Raw genomic sequence first — 16,656 nt, 5'->3', positions numbered from 1 at the left:
ACCAAGTTTAATCTGCACTAGAGGCCAGCACCAGGTAGCTAGAGGGTTCAAGTGAACGAAGAACCCTCTCGCTGAGACGAGAGAAGGGTGATTCTGACCAAGTACTAACTTCCTCTCCCTTTTTCCCTTGGTTTTTACAGCTGTCATTATTGTATGGAAGCAGAAGACTTCATACTCTAGGCAAAGTTTTGGTGTCATTTGCTTTTAGCTTATAAAGACTCTAATAAGGGAGTTTTTGTCACTCAGTCTTATGATAATGGTAAAGCAAGTTCTACGGCTCGAGGTTGAGCTATTCTCAGACCTTCCCAGCACATACTCCACTCTTGTGATAGGAGATATTGTGGGAAAGGTTGATTTTTTCTCTGTGTAACTTTTTCCTCTGTATCCACAGCTTCCCTTAGACAAGAATGGCTCCTGGAAATGGTTCCTTGGTGACAGAATTCATTCTGTTGGGATTAACAGACAAACCAAATCTCCAACTTCCCCTGTTCTTCTTGTTTCTAGTAATGTATACGGTCACTGTGTTGGGAAATTTGGGCATAATAATTTTAATTGTGCTGAATTCAAACCTACATACTCCCATGTACTTTTTGCTCTTTAATTTGTCCTTCATTGATTTCTCTTATTGTTCTGTTTCTACACCCAAAATGCTGATTAACTTCATATGCAAGAAGAATATTATCTCCTACATGGGGTGCATGACACAGCTTTACTTTTCGTGTTTTTTTGTTATTTCTGAATGCTATGTACTGACATCAATGGCCTATGATCGCTATGTGGCCATCTGTAAACCACTTTTGTATAATGTTGTCATGTCCCCTAAAGTGTGTTCCGGTCTTATGCTTGGTTCGTACTTGATGGCATTTTCTGGTGCCATGGCCCACACTGGATGCATGCTAAGCCTGACTTTCTATGATGCAAACACCATTAACCATTATTTGTGTGACATTCTCCCTCTGCTCCAGCTCTCCTGCACAAGCACCTACATCAATGAACTGATTGTTTTTATTGTGGTGGGCATCAATGCCGTTGTGCCTAGTGTCACCGTCTTTGTCTCTTATGGTTTCGTCCTCTCCAGCATCCTCCACATCAGCTCCACAGAGGGCAGGTCGAAAGCCTTTGGTACATGCAGTTCCCACATAATTGTTGTTTCTCTCTTCTTTGGATCAGGTGCATTCATGTATCTCAAACCATCTTCTTCTGTGTCTATGGATGAGGGAAAAATCTCTTCTGTCTTTTACACCAATGTGGTTCCCTTGATGAATCCCTTAATTTATAGCTTGAGAAATAGAGATGTTAAACTTGCTCTGAGAAAAACGCTGAGTAGGAGAAAGTTTTGATCAGAAACAGTATCTCTTTGTGCGTGTAGTTACAGGACACAGAGATTCTGTATGTTTAATTAAAATGTTGTTAGTGTCAGCATTTTTGTCCTATTTTTCCTTTAACATGGTAAAGGAAATTTGAGTCTTCTCTCTTAGTTTATTTCCAGTCTTTGTGGAACAGATTGCTTTTTTGTTCCCCTCACTATTTCCACAATATCCTCTCTACCTTTCTTCCTGTTTAGTAATAACATTAAACAAGAAATATGTTATCTCTGTTTTTTTTAATTGTCATTTTGAATTTCATTTTTCCTGTACAAAAGATGAATGGTCTTCAATTTATCAAATGAGGTAACACTAGAGTGACAATGTGTCATTGGGTGTGTGCTTATCTGCTACTTGCTATTAGAAGCATGAATCAGATACTCTGTTTCTACTTCCTTCTTTCATTCTCCAACTGGGAAGAATATGTCTTTAAATGCCAGGGATTGAAGATTCTGTAAAGACTATCAAGTATAATCCATTTTGTTACTGTAAACATTATGTATCAACCTTCTTTTGGCAAAGAATTTTCTTTTTTATCTTTGTACAGTCAAACCAGCACATAACCGATTGTCAAAATATATTTATTGTGTGGATGGGAAAGTGAAACTCAGAGTCATTGATGATTTACTTAAAGTCACACAACTTCACAAAGAAGAAGTCTAAACTCATCCTTTTGTTTCAAGTAAACTATTCTTTGTAGTATACTTTGTGTCTGCTTTATTCTTATTATTTTTGTTTCAGTAAGCAAGGAATATTAGAAAATATCACTAATTTGAAAGTTGATTGTGCTTTGTTCCAGAATGATACATGAATTTCTCTCAGGTTGGGTATTACTTTGTTTTTGTTTTTAGTTTAGGAAAACAATTTGATGGTTCTTTTTGTTGGGAAAGAGGAGGCCTTTGGGGCTAGTATATCAGGCAGATAATTGGATCAAATAGGGAAGTTAACGTTTTCTGCAAAATTAAAAAATTGAATTTGGAATGTTTACAAATGGTCGTTATTCAGAGAACAGGGCATGGGAGAGAAAGGAGCTCAGAAACATGTCATTCAGTAGGACTCAGCAGACACCTAAATAATAAATAAGAGGTCTCTGTATGAGGAGTGGTCTTTATGGTTAGAGATCGCATTTCAATCTGAATCTGTATCCTTCCTGTTCTATAGAATATTTTAAATATATCCCACTGTCCTTAAACTTTGAAAAAACTATAATGCACAATGTTTGTACATTAATAATGCTTTGGGGAATGAAGGTGGAAAATCTGAGGCCACATTTGGGCTTCCAAGTAGAGAGAAGGCAGCAGATACAGGAGATAAAATAGTGAGGGGTAATTAAATCTCAAGTTAGGAAGAAGGAATTTACAAAGGAAAATAATTGATAATGAAAATCTTCACCTATGACTCTCTCCTTTCTGGAAGACCCTAGAAATGTTATGGAAATCACAAGATTTCTCTAGATAATGAAAGTATAAGTTATTTGATATTAAAAAAAGTTAAACAACAGGGCTGAAGGACCTTGGAACAACTAAATCATTCCTGTTTTTGTTGGCTCCCATGTGCTACTCCTACGTGGATTTTTAGGTACAAAAACCTGAAATTACAGCTGGTAGAGCAATGACAACTGAAAGAAACATTTGATGACTAAACCAAATTATGACAATGTCTTTTCTAGAAAGGATAGTGGATTATTATTTTTTTGGAAAAAAAGGCAAAAAAGTTACTCTAAAAAATCTCAATTTGATGTATCAAGTGACAAATATTTTCTAAGATACCTTTAATAGTATTAACTATTTATCATTTTCCCAATCTGCACTCAAAATTTAGGTATTTTAAAATTTAGTATAACTGGTTTCTTGGCTTGTTGGTTTGTTTTTTAGTTGTTTGACATTCCTTAACCTATGTCTTATGGTTTGAATTGACCATTCATGTTCCATCTCCTGACCACACCATAAAATGCTTCATTTTAACTTTACAAGTTCTGCTTATGAAAATAGTTGATCTTGGTTGGAGTATTCTTTTAATTTTTTTATTTTCTTTTACTTACTCTTCCTTTTGAAAAACTTGTCTTTGTTATTGGAAGATAGTTTTGGATACCAGTAAACAAGTAAATAACATCTGTGCTATTTGGAAATCTTTGTATATATTGCAGAATTGCATGTACTCTGTTATGTATTTTATCATGGTTTAAGGTGGCCCAAAGAGCAACTTACATCTGGTATCTAATCTTTCATTTCATGAGCCTCAAAATTCAAATTAAATCTCTTTCACTTACAGAAAAGATAAATGTTCTTTAAAATTAATTTTTATCTTCAGCTAATTAGAAAAAGTTATTGAAAATACTTTGAATACAGTTTATAATAATTAAAAGTGGTAACATTTCAATAGAAGCAACCCTAGCTGATACTTAAGCAAATTAAGCACTTTTTAGTTAGCAATAAGCACTATGTGTTCATCTTTTGGAATTTTTTCAAAAGATAGAGAATCAAGTCAAGGTATTTTACAGGCACAGCATAGTTATCCTTAGTAGTTTTTGTTGTTCTGTGTTATGTGAATGGCACTGACAAGTTATGAGACAAACTGTGATTCCATTAAAATTGTCGGTTGAGAGTCAAGCAGGTAAGGTGTTGGTTTTGCCTGTGCCTATGTACCAGGACAGAGATGCTTCTAAGTCAGTGTGGAAGCTTCGAATTTCTAGGCTTAACAGAAAATGATCCTCCTAGATAAGCCCCAGAAAGAAAGTTCCTTGACTACTTCCTGAATTTATTTATTGTAAACTTTCTCTGAGGGAGTTGCTATTGTTGCTCAGGATCAGATTTGGAATGAACATGATCAGGGTGCACTGTGGTTCATGACTGATGGAAAGTAGAAGTAATAGGGGTCTTGAGTTCTACATCCCTTTAATTTCTGGACTCCCAACTTTATTGAACCATATTCTCCACTCCTCTTTACATTGCTTCCCTACATAGATACACACATACACAAACACAAAGTGTCTTCAAGTCTTATATTTATTAAGATCCTTGCCTAACATCAATTACATGGTATTCAACCCACTTTTAATCTTTGCAAGCACAATGAGATAGATGGTTCCTGGTTGCAATTTCAGAGAGGCAGGGCTTTGCAGAAAGTACTTGCTGAATCTGGCCAGAGAATATAGTTATTGATTCACTCATTCATTTGTTTATGTTAAAAAAAAATACTTTTTTTTTTTTTTACCTGATAAGTTCCTGGCAATGTGTGGCAATGTGATGTATATTAAAAACCAAAAAGGCAGGGTAAAAGACTGATATAATGGTACATTTTCAAAGGTAACATAATAGAATTACATCCTACATGTGGATAGATTCTAAAATTGGTCTTATATGGTCACATTACTCCTGAAAATTCATTATGACAGCAAATGTCTATGTTGGGGACAGACATGGTATTTTTCCCGAAGTCTGGCACAGTTGGTTTTTCTCTTGAGCATTTGGGACGTTTCACTGTATATTCATCTGAGTATCAGATGAAATAAATGGTTTATATGCAGAGTCTGTCATACAAATATGCACCCATAGAGAGTAAAATCTCACTGAGTGAAAGATTTAAATTCTGAGACAGAGACTCCTGTTCCCTCAGTGAGTGGGAGAGCTGGTGAAATCACCTGGGGTGTTTAAGTCTCTCTCTCACATAAAGTTGAAAAAATCTACTTAAAAAACAGAGATATGCACAGGATTTTACATTTGCTCCTAGGAGGAGTGTTGTGTTGCAGTTTTCTCTGAACTGCCACATCTGTCCCTCTATGTGTTCCTCAGGGAAGAACCGTGAGGTACGTGGGGAAGGGCATCCTAGTTCCCATTTCATTGATGATGAAACTACTGCTCAGAGATGTTCATGGTTTGTTTCAAATCCGAATTTATAAGTCATAGAGCTGAGAGTAGAACTTCGGTGTTTTGATTCTAAACCTATTATTGTTTTTTTTTTTTTAATAATTATACAAAATTTACCACACTGTGAAAAATCAGTGAAACTTGAACAATGGTTTTAGTGAATGAAAATGTCTGAAAACACAACTAAGAGCAAAATACTTAAATAAGAAAAGTGTCCAGAAAATATTTTTCAAATTTCATGCTAACAGCTCTATTACCTGATTTTGAATGTGTGAATATATTCTTATTTGATACAGGTCTACACAATAAATGGAAAAACATATGGGTAGTCTACAATAATCATTATTAATAGGTGTTTGCTAAGTCTCAGATTCAGCAGTAAGTTTTCACATTCAGTATCTTATTTAATCTTCCCATCCAAGTAATTCGATAGGCACCAATACAGACATACCTTGGAGATATTGCAGGTTCAGTTCTAGACCATTGCAATAAAGCGAATATCACAATCAAGCGAGTCATACAATCTTTTTGGTTTCCCAGTGCATATAAAATATATGTTTACACTATACTGAGGTCTATTAAGTGTGCAATAGCATTATGTCTAAAAAAAAAAGACAATGTACATACTTTAATTTAAAAATACTTTGTTGCTAAAAAATGCTAACCATCATCTGAGCATTCAGCAAGTTGAAATTGTTTTGCTGGTGGAGGTTCTTGCCTCAATGTTGATGGTTGCTGATTGATCAGATGGTGGTTGCTGAAGGCTGGGGTGGGTGTGGAAATTTCTTAATGTAAGATGACAATGAAGTTTGCCACATTGATTGACTCTTCCTTTCACGTATGATTTCTCTGTAGCATGCAATGCTGTTTGATACCATTTTGCCCACAGTAGAACTTCTTTCAAAATTGGAGTCAATCCTCTCAAATTCTGCTGCTGCTTTATCAACTAAGTTTATGTAATATTCTAAATCCTTTGTGGTCATTTCAACAATCTTCACAGCATCTTCACCAGGAGTAGATTCCATCTCAAGAAACCACTTTCTCTGCTCATCCAGAAGAAGCAACTCCTGACTCATTAAAGCTTTATCATGAGATTGCAGCAATTCAGTTACCTCCTCAGGCTCCACTTCTAATTCTAGTTCTTGTGCTATTTCCACCACGTCTGCAGTCACTTAAACTTCAGATTCTACCTAATGTCATCAATGAGGGCTGGAATCAACTTCTTCCAAACTCCTGTTAATGTTGATACTTCGACCTTTTCCCATGAATTATGAATATTCTTAACGGCATCTAGAATGGTGAATCCTTTCCAGAAGGTTTCAATTTACTTTGCCCAGATCCATCAGAGAAATCACTATCTATGGCAACTATAGTCTTATGAAATGTATTTCTTTTTTTCTTTTCTTTTGCGAGGAAGATTAGCCCTTAGCTAACATCCGGTGCCAATCTTCGTCTTTTTTTGCTGGGGGGAGACTGGCCCTGGGCTAACATCTACTTTACATGGGACTCCGCCACAGCAAGGCTTGACAAGTGGTGCATCAGTGCATGCCTGGGATCCGGACCACGAACTCCCCGCTGCCGAAGCGGAGTGCATGCACTTAACTGCTACGCCACCAAGCCAGCCCCTGAAATGTATTTCTTAAATAATAAGACTTGAAAATTGAAATTACTCCTTGATCCATGGGCTACAGAATGGGTGTTGTGTTAGAAGACATGAGAACAACATTAATCTCATTGTACATCTCCATCAGAGCTCTTTGGTGACCATGTACACTGAAAATAAGCAGCAATATTTTGAAACAAATTTTTTTTTTCCTGAGCAGTATTTCTCAGCAGTGGACCTAAAATATTCTGTAAGCTATGTTGTAAACAGATGTGCTGTCATCTAGGCTTTGTTTTCCCATTTACAGAACACAGGCAGAGTAGATTTAGCAAAATTCTTAAGGGCCCTAGGATTTTCAGAATGATAAATGAGCATTGGCTTCAACTTAAAGTCATCAGCTGCCTTAGCGCCTAACAAGCAAGTTTCCCTGTCCTTTGAAGCTTTGAAGTTAGGCATTGACTTGTTCTCTCCGGCTATGAAAGTACTAGATGGCATCTTCTTTCAAACTAAGCTGTTTTGTCTACATTAAAAATCTGCTGTTTAGAGTAGCCACCTTCATTATTTATTTTAACTAGATCTCCTGGATAACTTGCTTCAGCTTCTACCTCAGCACTTCAGTGCTTCACCTTGTACTTTTATGTTATGGACATGGCTTTTTTCCTTAAACTTCACAAACCAACTTCTGCTAGCTCCCTCACCTCTCTTAGCCTGCACAGAATTGAGGAGAGTTAGGGCCTTGCTCTGGATTAGGCTTTGGCTTAAGGGAATGTTGTGGCTCGTTTGATCTTCTATCCAGACTGCTCAATTTTTCTCCATATCAGAAATAAGGCTGTTTTGCTTTCTTATCATTTGTATGTTTACTAGAGTAGCACTTTTAATTTCATTCAAGAAATTTTTCTTTGCATTCACAACTTGGTTAATCATTTGGCACAAGAGAACTAGCATTCTGCTAATCTCAGTTTTCAACATGCCTTTCTCACTAAGCTTAATCATTTCTAGCCTTTGATTTAAAGTGAGAGACATGTGACTCTTTCTTTCACTTGAACCCTTAGAAGAATGTAGGGTTACTAATTGGCCTAATTTCAATATTTTTGTGTCTCAAAAGCCCAAGGAGAGGGACAGAGACAGGGGAATGACTAGCTGATGGAAGGATCAGCACACACACAAGATTTATTGACTAAGATCACTGTCTTTTATGGGTGTGGTTGGTGGGGCCCCATATTACAATACAATATTACAATACTAACATCAAAGATCACTGATCACAGATCACCATAACAAATATAATAATAAAAAATGTTAGAAGTATTGTGAGAATTACCAAAATGTGACACAGATACACAAATTGAGCAAATGCTGTTAAAAAATGATGCTGATAGACTTGCTTGAAGCAGGGTTGCCACAAACCTTCAATTTGTAAAAAATGCAATATCTGTGAAGCACAATAAAGCAACACACAATAAAATGAGGCCTGCCTGCTTGATTAGCCCATTGCGGTAGAGATTGCTATCTGTTCACTACTTTTTCCAGAACATACATTTCCTAGTCTTTCTTGCACTGAGGTATGGCATGTGACTGAGCTCTAGACATGATGGACACCATTCTAGCACACTTTTACTTCTACTCAAAGAACTCATTTTAGCATATCTTGTAAGACAGGTCTAGTGGTGATGAACTCTCTCAGCCTTTAGTCTTTATAACCCCTTCATTTCTGACGAACAGCTTTGCTATCTATAGAATTCTTGGTTAGACAGTTTTTTTCTTTCAATATTTTGAATATATCCTCCCATTCTCTCCTAAAAAGCTTGAGAAGTTTCTGTTGAGAAATCTGTCCATAGTCAAATGGGGTTCCCTTGTATGTAACTTGTCTCTTTTCTCTTGCTACTTTCAATAGTCTTTCTTTCTTTCAAATATCTTGACAAATTTTGACAATTTAATTATAATGTGTCTTGATGTAGCCCTGTTTGAGTTCAAACTATCTGAGGTCTTTTGGGCTCGTGGATCTGGATGTCTATTTCTCTCCCAAAGTTTGGGAAGTTTTCAGCTATTATTACTTTAGATATACCTTATATCCCTTTCTCTTTCTCTTCTCCTTCTGGGATTCCCATAATACAGATATTGTTTCTTTTCATCGTGTCTCATAATTCTTGTAGGCTTTTTTCACCCTTTTTCATTCTTTTTTTTTTTTTTTTGCTTCTCTGTTTCAATAATTTCAAATGTTCTTTACTCTAGACTACTAATTCTTTCTTCTTCATGGTGAAGTCTGCTGTTGAAGCTTTCTATTGAATTCTTCTGTTGAGTTCAGTCATCGTACTCTTCAGCTCTAGCATTTCTATTTTTTTTTTTTTTTGCTAAGGAAGATTTGCCCTGAGCCAACATCTGTTGCCAATCTTCCTCTTTTTGCTGAGAAAGATTCACCCTGAGCTAAAGTCTGATGCCAATCTTCCTCTATTTTGTGTGTGAGCTGTTGTCACAGCATGGCCACTGACAGAGGAGTGGTGTAGGTTGGCACCCGGGAACTGAACTTGGGCTGCTGAAATGGAGTGTGCGAAACTTAACCACGAGGCCACAGGGGCTGGCCCTCTGTGTAGTTGTTTTTTTATAGTTTCTGTTTCATTGATGAGCTCCTCATTATTTTTTATACACTGTTCTCTAACTTTATTTAGTTGTCTGTCTGTGTACTCTTGTAGTTCACTAAACTTCTTAAGAAGATTATTCTGAATTATTTGTCTTACAGTTCATAGATCTCCATTCATTTAGGATCAATTATTGTGGCTTGATTAGTTTCCTTTGGTGGTGTCATGTTTACATTTTTTTTTTTGTGATCCTTGATTCCTTACACTGGTGTCTCTGCATTTGGGTAAGCAGTTTCCTTTTCTAGAATTTATAGGTTTGCTTTGGCAAAGATAGTTATTCACCAGTTCACTCTGCTTGGAGTTCTGAACATGTGTGCTAATAATGTCCTTGGACAAATGGACTTGCTACCGGGATCTATTTGGCGATGAGGTCACTGCCTGAGCACTGAAGTTGTGGGGGGTGAGTGCTGCTGGATGAGAACAGTTGGATAGGACTGCCGGCTCAGTTCTCTGCCCAAGAGAGATTATATGATGGCATCTGCAGTTGCCTAGGTTCTCTGGTCAGGCTTCCTCGACGATTAGCACTGGGTATTATACTCAGTAGTAGGTGAAACTATGAATAAGATTACTTATGCTGGTGGGGTAACAGAACAGGCTCCAAAGCCTGCATAGCTTGTTGCTTGGGGACCCATATCAGGCAAGACTATGCACTGAATTTTCTGGTCAGATGGGGTCTCTGGGTTTGCTCTGCAGACACGAAAGCCATGGGTTCTGCTCTCCATTCAACTGCCACTGTAAGCAGGACTATAGGATGGGCTATGCAGATTCCTGTGTGCTCTGGTTAGGTTCCTTATTTTGAGGAGGAAGAAGGCTGTATTCAGCAGTGAGTGGGGCTACAAATTAGTTTCCTTGTCCATGTGGGACTTCCATATAGGCCCCAAGGCTGGCACATCTATTCTTTGTGGATCAAATTAGGCAGATCTGTGCAACAAATGCTTTGGCCAAATGGGGTGACTGGTTTGTCACTGCTGGTTGAGCTTTCTGCTCAAGTGCTGCTGGGCCAAGCAGTTTCCCAGGTACTCCAGCCAGGCTTCCTGTTTGGCCAGGGCCAGGAGGTATGCCCATTAGTGGATGGGGTTATAGATTAGCTACCCTGCCAGAGCAGAGTGAGAGAACCAGCTCTAAGGACCAAAAGGCTCTTTGTTCATAGAATTGACTCAAGCCAAGCTGTGCCCCAAGTTCCCTGGTCTAACAGGTCACTGACTTTGCTCTGTGAGTGATCATTTCTGCCTGCTGGGCTCTATGCTTGAGTGTTTTGGGCCTATATAGCTTTCCAGGTGTTCTTGCCAGGTTCTCTGTTCAAGCAGGGCTGAGAGCTATGCATAGCAATGGGCACAGTTATGATTTATCTCACCTGCCTGGGAAGAAGTACAGACCAGGCTCCAGGTACATTGTTTGAGGTCACAAATCTCACAGACCTGCCCTCCTCCAAGTTCCCTGTTCAGACTGCACCAATGTCTTGGCTCTGCAGACCAGCAAAGCTGTTGATTGGGATTACTGTTTGGGCACTGTTTGGGCAGGTAGGAACTCAGTCTGCCAACATCCCGGTGCTGGTTATTGCAAGCCCCAACTTCTCCAACACAATCAGATTCCCAGTGGTAAAGGCTACAGATTGCTCTGATTACTTTCTCTTTTTCTTTAATATAACTTCTATAGAAATTTTCTTTAGGGTTGCCATGGGGCTTATACAAAATACCTTATAGTTATAACAGTCTCTCTTAAGTTGATAACAATCTCATTTGCTTATAAAGACTCTGTGCTTTTATTTTCCTCTGCACCTTGTTATTTATATCATAATTACATCTATTTGTATTGCGTACCCATTACATATTTTTAGTTATAGTTATTTTTAATGTTTTTAACTTCTAACTTTTATGTTAGTCTTGAAAGAAATTTACCCACCACGATTACAATTATATAGTATTCGGTATTTTTCTATGTGTTTACTTTTATCAACTCATTTTAAACTTTACTAAGCTAATGTGTTATTGTTTAGCATCCTTACTTTTCAAATGAAGAAGTCTCCTTAGCTTTTTTGTAAGGCAGGTATAATGGAGATGAACTCTTTCAGCTTTTGTTTGTCTAAGAAAATCCTTATTTCTCCTTTTGAAGGACAGTTTTGTCAGTTGTAGTATGCTTGGTTGACCATTTCTTTTCCCAGCACTTTGAATATATCATCCCACTCTCTTCTGGCCTGCAAAATTTCTGCTGAAAAATCCATTGATATTCTCATGGGGGTTCTATTGTATGTGATAAGTTGCTTTACTCTTGCTGCTTTCAAAATTATCTTTGTCTTTGATTTTGGTAATTTGATTATAATGTGTGTCAGTGTGGATTTCTTTGGACTGATCTTATCTACAAACTTTTTTTTTTTCCTGGATTTGGATGTCCATTTCTTTCCACAGATTTGAGAATTAATCACAGTCTTTTTCTTTGAATAAGCTTTCCACACCATTCTCACTCTCTTCTCCTACTGAGATTCCTAATGTGTGTATATTGGTCCACCCAATCATGTCCAATAAGTCCCTTAGGCTTTCTTCATTATTTATTTATTTTTTTTTTTGGAATGCTCCTCCTACTGAATAACTTCCAATGAACTTTTTTCAAGTTAGATGATTCTTTCTTTTGTTTAATCTAGTCTGCTGTTGATCCACTCTAGTGATTTTTTCAGTTCAATTGTATTCCCCAGCTCCATTGTATTTGTTTAGCATTTTAAGTTTTCTATCTCCTCATTAAAATTCTCACTTTGATAGTGTATTTTTCTCCGACTACAATAGGCATCCTTATGACAGCTAAATTTGAATTTTCTGTCAAGGAAATTATATATTTCCATTTCACTAGGGTCTGCTTGTGGAGATTTAAGTTGTTATATTTTGGAAAATATTTCCCTGTTTCTTCATTTTTTTGATCCTCTGTGCTGGTGTCTGCATGTTATGCAAAGCAACCACCTGTCCTAATATTCATGGGCTAGCCCTGTATTGGAGAAGACTCACACTGATAAGCCTGGCCAGAGACTGTGAGGGCCTCTCAACTTTTGTATTAGTCCAACATGCCTTGTTTTGTTCTTAGTGATCCCAATGCATCCAGAGCATGCAAGACCCCATCATTGCTCAAAACAAGTGAGACTGAAACCAATTACTCAGGCAGAACCAGATAAGTTAGGTCATTGGATGCATAATGCATATTTTCCCCTGCTCTTGGGAAAAAAAATGGAAGAAGTAGGGAGAGGTGGGAAGAAATAGACTGTTAAGTGCTAGCTCTGTTCTGAGCCAGGGGGAGGAATGTGGTGACTCCCATCCCAAATCACCATCTTGATTCTCTCTCACCTTGGGCAGCTAAAGTATGCATGTCCTGTGTCCCATCAGCTTTCTGAGACAGGTTAGTCTTCTGGACAGTCCCAAGGGAAGTCGGGTCATTGTATGAATTATGCACCACATTTTTTCCCCAAGGAGAAGCTAGAATTTGGGAGTTTTGTGCCAGTTGTAAGTATTTGTGCAAGGATAGGTATTAAGCAAGGGGCTATGTTGAATTTCCCTTACAGCCTAAATATTACAGATTTCATGCTCGAATTGGGTGCAGGTCCTTCTTAATTAGTATCTGGATTTCTTACAAAGTGAATTTGTACATGAGTCATTTTTAAATCAGTGTGTTTATGGAGGGTAGAGGGGTCTAGAGTTTCGTCTTTTGCCATCTTGCAGAATGGAATTGGGATCTTCCTTGGGGTATGTACAATCTCTACAGTGAAGGGAAAACTTAAGTAAAAAAACAGTCCCGAAGGAACCAAAGACAGATTACGGCTTGGATGTAAATTTCCCCTTAGTTTCCTATTATCCCTAGAAACTCTTCCTTCAGGAACAGACTGAGCAAGTTCTATCCTGTTATAACTGAGTACAATATATTATTAAACTCACATTAAATCTTCTGTGACTTACCAAGTGGGAAAAATGATAATAAAGACTGTTTATTTTTCTCTGTAGGTTGTGTGAGCTGAAGTCATAATCAGAAATTATGATCTATAGTTCTGAAAGGTTTATGGTGCATATCCAAAATTAAGTGTGGGATGCACCTTTTTAGAACTAAATGAACCAAAGCTTCAGAGTCTGAAATTGCCCTTGCAGGACTGTGGGGGTAAGAACAGTGATAAGGAAACACTAAGATTTTCTGGCATATGGCGGGTGAGTTTCTGAATTCCGTTTGTATTAATGCTCTCTTATTTTGAGATGGAAGTCCGAGGGTATAAGATATGCCACTTTCTTTACCATTTTTGAGTCCTGAGACTCACGTAAAATTGGTAGAAGAATCTATTCACGGGGGTTCAGGGAAACTCAAAGACACTATTGGGCTCAAAGAATTCATTACATCAGTCAGTTACATGACAGAACTCTGACTCTTCTACATTTATGGCTTTTACTCTGTGATATGGGGCAGTAACTTAATCTGTCCTAGGCTCTGATGCCTTAGTTTTGAATTAGAAACAATGTTTTGGTTCCCACCTCAACAAGTCTGATGTGCATTAGAGGCCAGCACCAGGTAGATAGTGTCGCTGCCTCCACTTTCATTGGTGAGGAGAGGGTTCAAGTAAATGAGAAATTTTGACATGAGGAAGCAACATTCCATCCTGGTCCAAGCTTCTCCTTATCTTTTGGTTTTCCGTAAGTCATTGTTTGCATATAGAATCAGTGGTCTTCACACTGTAGGCTAAGTTTTGATGTTTTTTGTTATATTTAGGTTATAAAGACTCTAATAAAGCAGAGTGTGTCATTCAGTTTCATGATAATGGTAGAGGAGATTCAACGGGTCCAAATTGGGCTAGTCTCAGACTTCCCCAGGGCATACTCCACCTTTGTGTATGTAGGAAATGCTGAGTTGTTCTCTATATAACTTTCTTCTCCTATGTACACAGATTCCCTTAGAGAAGAATGTCTCCTGGAAATGATTCTTTCATGATTGAATTCTTTCTGTTGGGATTAACAGATCAACTAGATCTCCAACTTTACCTGTTCTTCCTGTTTCTAATAGAGGATATAGTCATGTGTTGGGAAATTTAGGCTTGAGAACTCTGGGATGAACTCACAACTACAAACCCTCATGTACTTTTTCTTGTTTAATTTGTCTTTTATAGATTGTTATTCTTCTGCTTTTATACACAAAATGTGGATTAAGTTCATATCAAAGAAAAATATTATCTCTTACAAAGCATGCATGATTCAGCTTACTTTTTGTGTGTTGGTGTTTTTTTGGTATTTTTGAATGCTATGTGCTGACATCAGTGGCTTATGATCACTATGTGTCCATCTGTACTCCACTTTTGTTTAACATGGCCATGGCTCTAAAATGTGTTACAGCTTCATGCTTGGTTCATACTTGACGGCATTTTCTTGTGCCATAGCTCATACCTGATGCATGCTCAGATCAACTTTCTGTGAAGCAACCACCATTAACCTAAACGATACCCCCTCTGCTCCAGTGCTGCTGCCTGAGCACCCATGTCAATGAGCTGGAAGTTTTCATTGTGGTGGGAATCATCGTGCCCAGTCTCACCACATTTATTTCATGCTTTTATTCTCTTCTGCATCTTTCACATCTGCTCCACTGAGAGTATGTCCAAAGTTTCAGCACATGCCGTACCTCCATAATGGCTGTTTCTCTGTTCTTTGGATCAGGTACAATTATGTATCTCAAACCATCTTCTTCTGTGTATATGGATAAGGGAAAAATATATTTTGTCTTTCACACCAGTACAGTTTCCTTGATAAACCACTTAATTTAGAGCTTGAGGAACAAAGACACTAAACTCCCTCTGAGAAACACCCCGAGTAGGAGACAGTTTTGATCAGAAATAGTATCTGGCTATGCATGTAGTTTTATATCTCACATATCTGGGTAACCATTGCTCCTCGAGATTAGGGTAGACCTGAGTCTTAAGGAGGAATTGAGCTACACTCAATTAAGTGGAGAAGGATAGAGTAGTCTTTGTATGTATATATTTATAATGTAATGATTATGGTTTTATCTCTGTATAAATAGGTCACAGAATTGGGAATTTGCCATGAATTAAGAGTAAATTATTTATTAAAGTGATGGTGAAATGTGATGATGAAAAAATGTTGAAAGTGAACAGTTTGGCAGTTCTTGCCAGTAATGATACAGATCACAGAAACAAAAAATACTAGAACTAGAAATGGACAATTGTGTAAAGCAAAGGCGAAGGAGAACTGCTCACTCACCGCTAATATTGGAATTAGGAAATGCATAAAGATTGGCATTAGTTTGTCAGAATTCTGACTTGAATCTATGGATTGAAGTTCCATACTAGTAAAGACTACTGAGGCAGTGATTCAATGGTAATTTTTCATTTGCTCTTGCATTATTCAAGCAAGAACCTTCTGCTGATACCCTGTCACAAAAAAAAAAGAAAAGCATTTTATTAGTCCCTAAATTTCCAAAACTATCCCTACTATCCAAGGAACTCTTATGTTATAAGTATTCACATCAATGAATTGTTGATCCATGCTTATTGAAACTAAAGTTTGGAATTGTAGCTTTTTATAGAAATTATCAACTGTGGTAGAATTCTAAGCACTAGGTAACCAACAGTGGATTAAATGGTACAGAGTGAAATATTGTCTTTCACATCGTAGAATATTTTGTTTTGAAGTTTATAATATTTTGACCCTTGAGCCATTAAATTTCTTCTGCCTGGAATTACTACCTCCTATTATTCCCTATCTTATTACCTCCTGGTCCTAGCTTCTTGAGAGCAGTTTTTGTTTCCCTAAGACTGAGTGAGGGTTCACTTCTTTGGCTTGCATTCCATTGGTATTTGTTTCTATTACAGCAGGTATCACATTGTATTATAAATGCTTTTTACATTCAATCGTCAATCTAAATAATAAAGTGAAACTAGAAGTGACATTTTCCCTTAAAATGAGTGAATCTTTGCATACAGTACAGACTCAAATGTATGGGTAAAACAAAAGCATTAGTTTTAATGCCACCAACTATGTTCCAGGCATAGGGAAGAAAACGGAGCTAAGTAGAACTTTATACTTCCTCACCACTCTAAGAAGGGTGAATACCTGGTGACTAAGGATGGTGAGTGGAGATTATCTAGCAATCTGAGGGTTCCAGGAAACTGGTCTTTTGTTATCCCTCCATGGAGAAAACCTACTGTTATCAGCCAGTCT

The 16,656-nt window shown here is 37.5% G+C and overlaps 1 protein-coding gene and 1 pseudogene across 1 annotated transcript; both read left to right on the top strand.

The window, feature by feature from the left end:
* Nucleotides 1–386: 386 nt before the first annotated feature.
* Nucleotides 387–1,340, top strand: LOC101398170 (olfactory receptor 8B3-like). Its single transcript, XM_004443616.2, has one exon. The coding sequence runs from the start codon at nucleotides 408–410 to the stop codon at nucleotides 1,338–1,340; it is 933 nt and encodes a 310-aa protein (XP_004443673.1). The 5' UTR covers nucleotides 387–407.
* A 13,048-nt stretch (nucleotides 1,341–14,388) lies between these two features.
* LOC106800206 (olfactory receptor 8B8-like) lies at nucleotides 14,389–15,302 on the top strand (annotated as a pseudogene).
* Nucleotides 15,303–16,656: the final 1,354 nt, after the last annotated feature.

This window comes from Ceratotherium simum, chromosome 7 (assembly GCF_057802395.1).
Source record: "Ceratotherium simum simum isolate JZ-2026a chromosome 7, ASM5780239v1, whole genome shotgun sequence".
In the NCBI taxonomy this organism is placed as follows: Eukaryota; Metazoa; Chordata; class Mammalia; order Perissodactyla; family Rhinocerotidae; genus Ceratotherium; species Ceratotherium simum.
This window is presented reverse-complemented; position numbering and strand designations above follow the sequence as displayed.

Bases quoted from the DNA above. Each gene is read 5' to 3' on its own strand.
- LOC101398170 (XM_004443616.2), top strand. From the start codon at position 408: ATGGCTCCTGGAAATGGTTCCTTGGTGACAGAATTCATTCTGTTGGGA.